Source organism: Dunckerocampus dactyliophorus, chromosome 20 (genome assembly GCF_027744805.1).
Source record: "Dunckerocampus dactyliophorus isolate RoL2022-P2 chromosome 20, RoL_Ddac_1.1, whole genome shotgun sequence".
NCBI lineage: Eukaryota > Metazoa > Chordata > Actinopteri > Syngnathiformes > Syngnathidae > Dunckerocampus > Dunckerocampus dactyliophorus.
Window position 1 is genome coordinate 14,262,193 of NC_072838.1, and position 12,633 is coordinate 14,274,825.

Sequence of the window (12,633 nt, forward strand, 5' to 3'; positions counted from 1 at the left end):
GCAGCAGGCCTACACACCCAACTTCCGGGAACAAAATTAAAAATTCGACGTCAATACGCTATGCCGCCCTGGTCAGGAAACGGCGGGTTAGCAAGACTTACGCTGACGTTTCGTTTCAAAAACAAAAGCTCGCTACAGCAGCGATGATCCAAAGTTCGATACTAGCGCGACTGCTTTTGATACGTTGTTAATTTAACAACGCAAGGGCCGCCTAATTCCGTATATTTTGTATTGTCATGATATGCACCCTTGCAATATTTAGGTCAAGTGTATAAATAAATACAAACCAAACAGAACTCATTCACAAAATCTGCAGAAAAGGATTGAGGCATTATTTGCACTTCTATTACAGTTTTCAGAGAATAAGAACAAATTTCTGACCACACATACTTTCTGAAACGTGCTCCTGCATTTGTAAATATTAACTTTCTTGGAAAAACATTCAAGCAGGTTTTCTCTGTTTGTCGCCAAATACGTTTCAAACCAGTCAGGCCTCCTCGGGCATATTGTCAGTGTTGTCATGTGTATTTGATACTGTAGGCAAAATGTGTTGGAATAAACCTATTTCTACATGGCTATATCAGTCTGAACCATATGTAAACCACAACAAAGAATGGTTACTGAAATTCGAAGTGCTTTGTCGCCTCCTTATGGAGAACTTGTTGACAGCATTGTTTCTTCATAATGGTCACTATTAAAAAAAAGAAATGTTATTGTGTGAATATCTGATAACAAAAGTGGGGGGAAAAATGAAAGCTAGTCAGCATAACAATTTATTGCAAATAATGTCACAATATTCCCCTTATATGACACTTCAGCCTTGTCTTTGCTTGTGTCTCGGATTCGTCTTGCAGAACACAAACAAGCGTCCCCTCCGTCGCACAAAAAAACAGTCTTTGCAGCGCCTCTTCAGCGCAGACTTGGTTTTCATTCCATCAGACGGCTGGATGCAGGGAAGATGCTGACACTGTCCCAGCAAGGGTGGCACAGAAAGGACTGGCTGAATGCCTTTGGCTGATGACAAAGGGCGGGGAGTTGTGTTGAGGCTGTACAAACATCGGAAAGAAGCGACTGCCGGCAAATAGTTCCAGGATGTCTGATTCATCTGGACCACCTGGCGAGTCAAGGAGGCTGTCAGGTACTTGAACAAGTGAGATGCCATTGGGTCAAGGCCTGAAATAATGAAGAAAAAATGATAAATCAGAACTGCGAGGCAATGATTCTCCGAGTACCACTGCTGATGCTACCTTTGCTTGAGGCCATCGGCTTTGAATATGTGGCTTCAATGTCTTATCAATATTACTATATCTTATCTGTTTATACTGATGAACACATAATACATATGATTTATACACGATTGTTCTTACCTGTTAGCTACATGGCACGCGTACAATAGAAACACTACTATGGAAGCAGAGTTTTTGATGCAGCTCGCTTTGAATCTCAATGTTTTATGCCCGTGTACCTGTTCTAATGGCCGGCGAGTGCCTCGTGCACAACCAAGCTTGATATGGCTGATTTTCGGGCGCTTTCTATTTCATGAATGTAGTTGCATGACTAAATTACGCACAAGATCATAATGACCGAATAATAAACTACAGTTTCAAGCCACTTAAACAGTGCAACACGCCAAGGATATGTCTTCGTGACCTGCTAGCTTCATTGCAAGACACGATAACGGCATTCTAGGCGAAACACGGACGTCGCTATCAAATCAAACAATGTCAGCATACCTTTAACACACTTCGGGGTGATTAAAACAGGGTCGAAACCCCTGACACTTGTGTTCTGGTTTTGATCACCACAACACCACCGTGATGCGACTTTAGCTTAAGAGGAGTAATAGCTATTTCCGGTGAGGAACCTCAAAAAAGTAAGCCCTCTGTTACATCTCGCAGGCTGTTAACTCGTCAAGGCGCCGTTCAATCAGCGATACTCGCAACGTCCAAATAAGACGTCCCGTATTCTGTGATTAAAAAATGTATAAAAATGTGAAATAGTCGCAAAATAAATAACTTTTTGATCAAACGTGTAATTTGTATGCCGCGTTACACCTGAAGGCAAACTAGGGGGAGTTAATACCCTTCGCAAGGCATCTTGGGAGGGAAACGAGCTGCAAACATGGCGGCTGCTCTAGCAAGAGTCTTGTCCTTCAGTAAAAATGTTAAAGCGTTTGTTTCTCCTTTGAGGCTCTCTGTTGTACCTTTACAGCACTACACATTAGATGTCTCCAGCACCGGCGAGACTATCACACACACTGGACAAGTACGTTGGCTAGCTGTTTGCTTATCTTTGTACGGTCGGTTAGCTTAGCTGTGTTGCTAGCTTCGCGTTAATTTGTTTCGTGTGTTGATTTCGACAACGGTTTCCAAATGACATACACGTTTGCCTCCAAAATGTTCGCATACAATATGTCCGGCATGTTAACAAACGTATTGGAGAAAGGGAGTCATCTGTTTTAATTTCACGTATTTTTGTACACAGGTATTCGACGAAAAAGACCCAAGGAGAGCTCGTTTCGTTGGCAGACAGAAAGAGGTAAGATGTTACGAATTAATATTTTTTTCTTTTATGACATAATTAGATATTTTCAATTAGTTAAGCCTGTATCCGATCCCTTCCTTTACGGCACTTTTTTTCATCATATTTTTGCGACATTATTAACAACTTACGTGTGCCATCTGCTTCAAGTCATTGACAGCTAGTTCGCTCTGTGTAGTGGGGTAGTGTTATTTTTACGAAAATAACCAAATACTGTCGGGGTGCAATTACAAATGTCTTTGCGTTGAGTGGTAAAGTTGACAACACCTACATATAACAGATTTATAATCGAAGAAATGTTTACAGGTGAACAAGAATTTTGCCATTAAGTTGGTGGCTGAAGAAGCAGTGACTGACATGGAGGACCGTGTGGTGTCATGTGATGGAGGCGGAGGAGCGCTGGGGCACCCCAAAGTCTACATTAATCTGGTAAGTTTCTCAATACACATGAACAACAAATAAAGAAGGTCCCTATTTGGTCTCCAGCTATGTTTTTTGATTGTGATTCATGTGTACAAGTATATAAATCTGATTGTATGTGAATGTATCTGAGTTTTTCTACTCAAGCTCAAATCTTGACAAAAGAGAAATTTCTGCTTTACTTCCGGGCTTGATCAAAAATGGTGTTGCAATATACAGTTTCCTCATATGAAGGAAGAGGAAGGTTTAAATTGTGAACACACACACAAACACACATGTGCTATGAAACTTTTCGTGGTTTAGCGAGAACATTTTATTTTTAAAATTGTTGCAGAAGATAATTGCTTTGTGTGGCGATGGGTGAGTATCCATGCCAGGCATTCTGGCCCCATTTCTTTTATTATTCATGCATTATATATTTTTTTGTAATTTATAAATATTTCTTAACACAGGATTGATAAAGTATAAGTTGTTGTAGTTGTTAATGTTGTCTAAGCAGGTGTTGGTTATAAAGCAATTCATGTATATGAAAATAGATATATTAGTTTGAATGTAGCTGTGCAACTTTTGTTTTGTCTGTACAAGCTGTTATGGTGTCTCTTTCCAGGATAAAGATACTAAAGTGGGCACATGTGGCTACTGTGGATTACAGTTCAAGCAGAAGCATCATCACTGAATCTATTCCTCTCACTTTGCTTCACTGTATAACTCCCCACATTGCTTAATAAATTGTAATTATGTACCTGAAGGTGTGTTTTGTCCTGTACTTGCTGAAATCTGAAAAAAAAAACAGAACAATGCAACACATACAGCATTGCAAATTATTAGGCAACTAATCGTACTGCCAAATAAAATTTGTAGGGGGGAAAAAACATACAAAGGCAATTTGAATCATATAGGTGCAGTTTGCACGATTGACCATCAGGTGTCAACATTGTCTTGTACTTCCCAGATTTGACCGTTAGATGTCGGCATTGTCCGGTATATGTAGGCTGAGCACTTCGGTTGAGCTAAGCCAAGTGTAATTTTAAACGGAGAAGGCTGTATGTAATATTACGTTACATATGGCGACTCACCTTATTTATTTACTATTATATTGTCTAATATTATATTGTATATAGTGTTTTTCGTATTCTATATGTAACCAAATACTTGTGGTAGAGCAGCATTTGGAGTTTTGAAAGACCTTGGCTCTTCTTTCTGCACTTTACCTCCAACAATCTGCCCTGCTGAGTCTTGCTCAGTTCAAACTGCAGGACATCAGGGTGGGGAGCCATCCTGATAAGACAGCAGTGCGGAACAATACATGTTTGAAAAAGATCATATATATATTTCATCAGGCTTATTCTCCACAGACCTCTGCATGCCAAATTGGCCCGCACTTGCACTCCAGACAGCACTAGTCTGCTCTGTCCCCTGTGATGCAGCTGGTGGAACTGCATTTTCCACACCATAGAGCTCAGGTTGGGAAGGAAAAGAGTAGTCAGGCTGATATAATTGGCCCTGGTGACTCCTGGAAGTGAGGCTTCTGCTTGTAGTTAACCTCATCTATAGTCAAGACTTGCTGTGGATGAGTGAAGGGGAGCAGGGGAGAGGGGTGCATTGTTAAAAATCCATGTCAGAGTTGACTGGTTGGTGTATCAGAAGTGGCGCTTGGTTGAGTTCTAGGCAATGCCAGGGGCAACATCTTCAGATGTAACCGAGCAGATGAATTTCGCTGAATTAGACAGCATCAAGTTTTGTGCCGAATTTTTGTGCTGGTTAATTATTTAATGTTCATAAACGAAGCCCACAGCATCGCCTGAATGTTATTTATTTGTAAGTGCTGAGCATAATAACGGTGACCATCACTAGTGATCGGCTCTGTTATGCAAGACCATTCAGAAAAAAGATACACTCTAAGTATTCTCACATTAAAAACTCCCGGATAGATGATGAATTTTAAAATGCCAGTGAGTTCTTTAACAAAAACAATCCCTCACCGTCCACAAAACATCCTCTTCGTTGCTGTAATTGCCCCATTAAAATATTTTCCTTTGAAGATGTGTCATTTTACAAACCCCCAGGCTCATTATGGTGCTGCCTGCAGCCAATTATCTGAACCTCACTGTCTGGTCCCCGTCAACCCTCCCCCCCCCCAAAAAATAAGAATAGGCTTTAAGCAGATCTGGGAGCAGCCCCGGCCTCCTCCTATCTATAGTCATTGTACAAGGAGGCAAAACAAAAAACTGACCTTTGGTCATGGTCTTGGGGCGACTCCACTGAGCTCTACTTTGGAGTCAGGTGACAGAGCATCTGACCTTTTAGCAGGGAAATAATGACTTGTTCTCATGCCAGGAGATCGGAGGGTTACAGCGGGGTGCGAGACACTTCTGGCAACATGTGACAGTTTTTGGATGAGGCAGTTTGCACTCAGCGCTTTTATAGACTCGGGAAAACCAAAGAGTGTGTGTGACGAGGCTCACGAGATTTTGAGCCTGTGTGTGTGGAAAAGGAAATTGGTGTCAGACAGATGGCGCAATTTGTCAATACTGTACAGTGCTCAAATGACAGGGAAATGGGTCACAACATATGCACACTAGCTGATAGGATCACACTTTAAAGTCATTTGCATTCGCCACTGTGTCATTCCAGTCCTCAAGGAGAGAGGTGGTGTGAGGCAGACAGGTAAACAGTGGCTCTAACACCCCACCCCACCTGTACAGCATCTCACTGTGGCTAATTCACATTTTATGGCCCAGGGAGCAAGGCTTCGTGTCAGGCTGACTGTCAGTTGGCTCGCTTGTGTTTCCATAGTAGACAGAGGCGAAACAACGCATGCCAGGAGCATGGAGTGGTTAGAGAAGGTAAAGATGAAGAGGGGAAGGTGCATAGATGATTGCTGGAGGAAGCGTGTGAAAGGTCAGTGCAGCAAATCACAATGTGAGAGTGAAAACTTGCGTCCCTGGTGAGTATAGTTTGCCGTGCTACTCGTGTTGGTCCCTTTTGGCTATATGTAATTTATTTTTTAAATAGTGCAAGGCAAATAAATTTGTGAAAACAATGATTCTCATACTTCAGTATGACTACCACTGTTACACGGGCTCCACCTAGGTGTACTCTGTAACACCAGAGATAAAAATATGTACATACAGTAGATCCATTCATTGGCAAAAAATGTGCATAATTGATTCACCTGTAAAAGTTTGTATTTTTGACACATTGCCCCCCCACCCCCTGTTAAATTACTCTTCGGATTTTTGATCATGTTTTCAATTGACGTGTAATCATTAGATAACCCACTCTTCAATTGCCATTGTGCACTCGCCACACAATCCGGGTTTAAGCCCTAAATAAGCCTTACACACGTATTAAATGCATTCAAAGTACATATATGTGTACGTATAGATACTCACCACTAATGAGTGATAATGTAAGATGATCGATGAACAGGTGGAATCCGAGGCACGGTGTCAAAGTTATTATATATAAGTTTCACTTTTGCACCTCACAGCAACTATGGTGCGTTCAAGGACCGCCAAACAAAGATAACGCTTGACATAACAACATTATCAGTGAAGCATAAAGATATAAACATAAAAATTATGGGCTTTCTAACAGTGGTACATGTATGCTGTACATTTTATCTGAATTATCATGTATTTATAAATCATTACCAACTTATAGTGAATGACGTGTGACAGCCTATTGTCAAAAAAAATAAAATAAAATGTTGACCACAATTATGTGTGAATTGGGCTTTGAATGCGGAAGCCCAAATGTGCAGGGCACTATTGTTTATATATTAGAGGCACACACGGAATAATTGAACAAATTTATTAATCAAACGTTTGCTGAAATTGAACTCAAATTAAATTTTCCTTTGCTAACTCACATGCCAACTACGTGCGAGTGCAAGTCACATTGGAAGCTAAAAACATGATGGTAAGCGCAGGGAACAAAATCGGTGGTACTTGCAAAGCAATACTGAGGTTAAAATTCTTTAAAAAAAAAAAAAAAAAAAAAAAGCTACTTACAGTTAAAAATGCGCCAAAGACACTTAAAAATGACACTTATTTTTATTTTGTGAAGTACCGGTATCTCAGTAGACAGTGACAAAACCCAAAACTAATGGCGTTCCACGGCTGATTTTTACCTTAATATGTAATCAGGTTGATATTGAATGGTCTTCAGTAAATATGAGTGAAAAACACGCTTATTCTCAAGGGAGAAGTGATGCTTCCAACAGTAAAGAGTGAAGACAAGTGTGTGCTCACGGCTCTTAACCCCACTCAGCAGCGGGTCATTCTCTTATCAGAACGCCATGTGATATTCATCGTGACTCCACTTCTTCTACTGCATTTAAAGTCATCTTTTAATTCTTGTGTTCCCATTAAATCACATTTAGGTGGACAAAAAAGGAAGACCATTCTCAAACAAGACTTTTTGTTGAGGACAGAAAACTTTACAAAAATAAGTCAGATGTCATTATTTATCATCTTAAGTCTTACTTATTTATGAAGCAGAAAGAGAATGAATTTCTCGGATGAATTCATCCTGAATTATTTAATCTGAAATGGTTAATTCCATACAAAGCCCGAGAAGATCCCTCCTCTGTTCTGATAAATACTTTATCACTGCTCCTAAATCGAAAACAGGAGAACAATGGTGGAAAAAAAACACTGTTTCTTGTTGTGCTTTGTTTTAGAGAACGCCACTTTTAAGTGCTTTAAGTGCTAAATTTGACAGTTCCGCTCTGCCTATCTCAAGCAGATGGGGGGTGCGTTATGACACACCATTTAATGCCAATGATGGCGTCCGTAGTGCATTGTTTATTTCTATGACAGCTCTTCCTATTGTTTGTAGCGTGGAGTCACTCAAGTGGATCCACATATTACTCGCTTAAAATTACTTAAGAAGTTTTATGAGGCATTTTACTGGCGGAAGGTTGCTCAAATTCCCAGGATGCAAAAAGTCAAAAGCTGCCTAATGAAAGGGGACGCATGGCTGATTGCAGCTATATCTGGAGCTCGGCTGGAAGTGGCATCGATTTAACAATTTAGCAGCACCCTCCTCTGTGTGTTTCCATTAGTCACGGCTGAATACAATCCACTTCCCCCCATTTCGCTGCCTCAAACCACACACACACGCTTAAACACACACACATCCGTGGTTGTGGAGGTAGAGTCCACATTGTTTTAAAGGATTTACATCATTTGAACTGATGCTAGTAAACTTAACATTTATTCTCAGTGGGTGTGAAGGTGTTAGGTACAATACGGTACAACCAGGATGCAGTTAAGATGAGTTGACACGGGGTCCATAAGTGTGTCAAAGTTGCTAGAATTGGATAAAACAGACCGCTCGGCCCCTAACGCGCTGCTAGTTGTACAAACAGAGACGCTGTCAAAGTGGATAGGCCAAGAGTTCCCTTTTTATAATGAAATGTGGTCATTGAAAGTCCAAGTAAAGCAGGATGTCCTTTAAATCATGAAAGGAACTCCTCAGCCAAAGGAGAGCATCACAAATTTGTGCATAATCATTTGTGGTGTTGCTTAATCTAAAGTAAAATGAAACTGAACTGAAACTGTGTATAACATTTAGAATCAGCACTAGCTGCTCTAGGCATCTCTTTTATAGATTTAGAGAACTCACACTTAAAGGCTTTGCCAACATCATATCTAAAGACGTGTACACTTTCCCCCCAAAAAATCAAAATTTCTTGAGCGGTTAATATAACTTTTAAACATTTTTTTATTCCGGATGACTCATTGACAGCGACATGTGAGTGAAAAGCAACACAAGTCATTTAATCTGTCTATGTAGAAAGTCCAAGATGGGCATTTTGGAGTGTCCCAAGAACAAGATAATCTGCTCTTTAGTTGATTTTCAACAAATTAGGAAACTGTTTCAGAGAACATAGGAAAAGTCTCTGAATCGTGTTTCTTTTGTGTACAGTATATGCAAAGATTGCCTTTTTAGGATCCATCTTTTAAAATGAATCACTGGGAAATAGTTGGTAGGTAGTGTTTTTTAATAATCTCATGGCATTGATGGTATTGTGATAACTATGAACTGAATTATGAACAGTGTCAACTGTAAGCTGTTGCTGGCTGAGGATCCTTTGGACGTAGAAGTGAGACCACCAGGTGACACACAACAACAGTGTGGTGAACAGTCAGTCGGTCACAACATCAAAATATAAACTTTTTATCTATCCAGTCCAGCAGTGTGTTATTTTTAAAATAAAGTTCTTTGTCGCCTTACAAAGATGTTGTGGATCTTACAAGTTCAAAAGGTTGTCCTGATGTTCTGCTGCTCAATGTCGCTTCGCTCAAACCTTTCCACGCCGTTGCTGTTTTGAGTTGTTGGAATGGCGGCCCGTGGAAAACACCATCCACCCACTCCCTCAGCGTGGCCACTGGTGATTCCTGCTTCCTTTCTGCCGTGGGTAGCGCCATGTTTGACGGAAAGCAAGGAGAGGAGGAACCAGTAGATGACAGCATACAGGGTGGGTATTCAGGCTCAGTGCTGTTGTCCAAAGACACGGCAGTGTGTGCGATGGACCAGATCTTGGGTTTGGTGTCTGTCCCCTGCGCATCTGGGATTGGATAGAAGGCGGTGGTCTGGTCGTGAACTGGTGTGAGTTTGGGGAAGTCTGGAGACAATCTCTCTGAGCTTGGGTTGTACACGAGGTGACCATGTGGGACGTTTGAATTGACTTCACTTTCCTCTGGTAGAAACTGTGGCTTTGGCTCACAGTCGGACGCATCAGACTCCAGCAGGTCGAAGTCTTCAAGATCGCTCTGCAAGTCAGCAGACTGTTGATCTATGAGAGTGCAAAAAAAAAAAGTTTGCATGGAAGCAGCAGATTTATTCAGAAGACATGTCAACTGAGGAGTACTTACCAGGATGGTCTTTGTCAGCTTTAAGAGGCTTCTCTACTTCATCACTGTCTTCATCTCGGCCTCTGTCGTCTGAGCTTTTGCAGGCTCGCGGCGACCACGTCACCTTGTTCTCTTTCTTCAGCCTCCTGCGAGCATTGGCAAACCATGTGGACACCTGGAGTGGACGTCAGAACAGAATGCTTTCACGCACAAGTTGTACCTTTCTACGGGTTACAATAAAGCCAGAGGTGTGCTCACCTGTGTGAGGGTCATCCTAGTTATGATAGCAAGCATGATCTTCTCTCCTTTCGTTGGGTAAGGGTTCTTCTGGTGCTCCTGCAGCCAGGCCTTCAGGGTGCCCGTGGTTTCGCGGGTGGCATTTTTACGCCGTGAAACTCCTTCAGATGACGAATACCTGAGCAAAGTAAAACGTTATTGCGCTATTATCAGTAGTATTTTCTTTGAAAGGTGATTTTTGATAGATGGTTTCTGTATGAAAAAATGATTTAGGTACATCTGCACAATCCTGTTCAATTCAAGAGCTGTATCAAAAATTCCGGCATCATAATTCTGAGTTTTGATTAGTGCACTGAGTTACTCTACATTCTCAGGTGTTTCTGATATTTTGGGTTACCTCGTTACATACCTGTCAACCCTCCCATTTTTCCTGGGGATCCCGTTTAAATAGTTTCATGTATTTTCATTAAAATACATTTAAAAATATTACATAAAAAAAAATTCGGGGAACAACAATGGTGAAAGAGTGGGGGCGACTGTTGAGGGGGGTTCTCTTACTTTTTTTCCCCATATTTTCCGGAAAATTTCCCTTATTTTCAAATGCAAATGTCAACAGGTTTGTTGTTAGGCTCTATGAGAGTGGCTAAGTATTACAAACATCTCTAACTATGACAGTGAAGTTTTACACCACTACAACCAGAAAAATAAACTCACGGTTATTATCTTTAGTACAATTTTTGTATTAGATCATATTAGATTTAGATTTAATTTATGTATAAAGGTACAATACATATAAATAAACATTTATATGAGACATTCGGATGTGCAGGTGTACTTAATTTGTGGCAAGGAAGTGGAAGCACCCCCTGTATGATTTTGACTGCTAAATAACACAATAAAAAAAGTTGTTATAAAGCCTAAATGCAAACGTACCCATATCTGTCATAAGAATAATGTCCCAATGTGTATTCATAGGGGTAGTAGCCAGATGTCTGAGATGTTCCCATGTGCACAGATGCAGCAACAGTTTTGGGTTCTAGTCCTCCCTGCAAATAGTTGACATCATAAAAGTATTCACTTAAAATTATGAAATTTAAAACATTGAAATGAATTAAATAGTTTGAAGCAACTTGTATCACATAATACCAGAATACCCCCGTTACAAATTACAATTTAAATCAGTGTCTTATGTCTTAAAAGTGAAAGTGCTATACTCACTCTGGAATAGAGAGGGCTGGCGTCGCCGGTGCAGGTGTTATAGTAACCTTGGCGCTTTGAGTATGGGCTACACACACCGATGCCAGTGCCAGGGGTGAGTTGGTGGCCGGGGGATCGCAGCACCGTGTGAGATGATGCAGGGGATCCCGGCTCCAGACAACCAGCAAGGCTTGAGGTCATCAGAAACTTTAGAAATAATTCGAAAAATCATTTTTGCACCCATAATTGTATTTATTTTCGTCTCATACGAATAAAAAAGTGGCATTTTAAAGCTTAATCGTAACATCAACAACAACAAATGCGCACTGTACCTGTGGTGTAGTGGAGTAGGAATATCCCAGCTGAGAGTAAGCCATGGCTCAAATATGATCAGAGTAGCAAGGGGGCGTCCTCCAACAGCATTTGTCCAAGCAAGAAACTTCTACTTCTGAGACTTGTCCACACTAACACACTTACTGGCTAAAATATCAAATGTTTCGCCTATTCCAATTTTGGTCGCTGACTTTTACGCACAGTACGCAGACATTTACGCACCACTTTCATGGTAGAAACGATGCAAAAAAAGTCATTTCCGTGGGTCCCCAGCAGTTGCTCCTCGCTCTCCGACTGCGTGACTGTCTTTAGCGTTGTTGATGTCCTTGCCGCTGTGATAAGATCCAAAGGCATGAGTGGGAGATCAAACCAAGGATCACTCCGCGCTACGCTCTTCCAATTTAAGGCGCGCCTCTGTGACGTCACTCCGCACTCTGTCGCCCGGTGTTCAAGTGAAGATAAGGCGACTCGCGTAATTAATTCTCTTTATTTTAACTCTTATTCAAAACTGCAGATCCACGCAAGCCGATGCGCTCTAGGCGTAATTAGAATGCCATCAATTCTCCTTTGCAAAATAAACACACATATTGCTTTTGACAAGTAAGAGGAGGGGCTTGACGCCTTGACACCGCATTGACACAATATGATTGATGACAACAACCTGGTATTAGCATAATCGTTTTGCCCCTGTAGTTGAGATAACTTGTCACCACGGAGAAATCTCCCTGTCATCGACACATTCACTACCGTGAGGGAGGGGTGGGCGGTGTTTCCAGGTCCCCTCTGCAAGCAAATTAATCAAAGAATAAACAGCCAGCATTCCCTTGAGTAAGCACATTTACCAAGTGAATGGCTTGTCATGTTTTTAATGATAAAGCCTTTAAACATGCTTTTCCTTTTTTCAGCACTCGTATATACCAAGCCTCCACACTTGACTGACTCAGTGGTGATATGTCACAATTCCAAATACAGCAAAAACACCAAAACACGTAGCATTTGGGCTTCAACAGGAAATTTCTGGGGGGAGGAGTCAAACAAA

At 41.1% G+C, this 12,633-nt stretch overlaps 2 protein-coding genes across 2 annotated transcripts; one reads left to right on the forward strand and one right to left on the reverse strand.

Moving 5' to 3' along the window:
* The first annotated feature begins 2,089 nt into the window (after window positions 1–2,089).
* ndufs6 (NADH:ubiquinone oxidoreductase subunit S6) lies at window positions 2,090–3,709 on the forward strand. Its single transcript, XM_054763762.1, has 4 exons — window positions 2,090–2,265; window positions 2,485–2,538; window positions 2,848–2,970; window positions 3,569–3,709. Exons 1-4 carry the CDS (start codon window positions 2,122–2,124, stop codon window positions 3,635–3,637), a joined length of 390 nt encoding a protein of 129 aa, XP_054619737.1. The 5' UTR covers window positions 2,090–2,121; the 3' UTR covers window positions 3,638–3,709.
* Window positions 3,710–6,898: 3,189 nt separating this feature from the next.
* On the reverse strand, window positions 6,899–12,292 carry irx4b (iroquois homeobox 4b). The gene is made up of 6 exons (XM_054764787.1): window positions 11,594–12,292; window positions 11,283–11,468; window positions 10,998–11,110; window positions 10,086–10,242; window positions 9,849–10,002; window positions 6,899–9,769 (listed from the first exon to the last, which is right to left on the reverse strand). The coding sequence occupies exons 1-6, from the start codon at window positions 11,636–11,638 to the stop codon at window positions 9,204–9,206; spliced, it is 1,221 nt and encodes a 406-aa protein (XP_054620762.1). The 5' UTR covers window positions 11,639–12,292; the 3' UTR covers window positions 6,899–9,203.
* Between the last annotated feature and the right edge of the window lie 341 nt (window positions 12,293–12,633).

Bases quoted from the DNA above. Each gene is read 5' to 3' on its own strand.
- irx4b (XM_054764787.1), bottom strand. From the start codon at position 11,638: ATGGCTTACTCTCAGCTGGGATATTCCTACTCCACTACACCACAG. The intron at 11,469-11,593 runs GTACAGTGCGCA...TTATTTCTAAAG, and splicing joins CCTACTCCACTACACCACAG to TTTCTGATGACCTCAAGCCT. The intron at 11,111-11,282 runs GTGAGTATAGCA...AACTATTTGCAG, and splicing joins CCAGCCCTCTCTATTCCAGA to GGAGGACTAGAACCCAAAAC.
- ndufs6 (XM_054763762.1), top strand. From the start codon at position 2,122: ATGGCGGCTGCTCTAGCAAGAGTCTTGTCCTTCAGTAAAAATGTTAAA. The intron at 2,266-2,484 runs GTACGTTGGCTA...TTTTGTACACAG, and splicing joins CTATCACACACACTGGACAA to GTATTCGACGAAAAAGACCC. The intron at 2,971-3,568 runs GTAAGTTTCTCA...GTCTCTTTCCAG, and splicing joins CCAAAGTCTACATTAATCTG to GATAAAGATACTAAAGTGGG.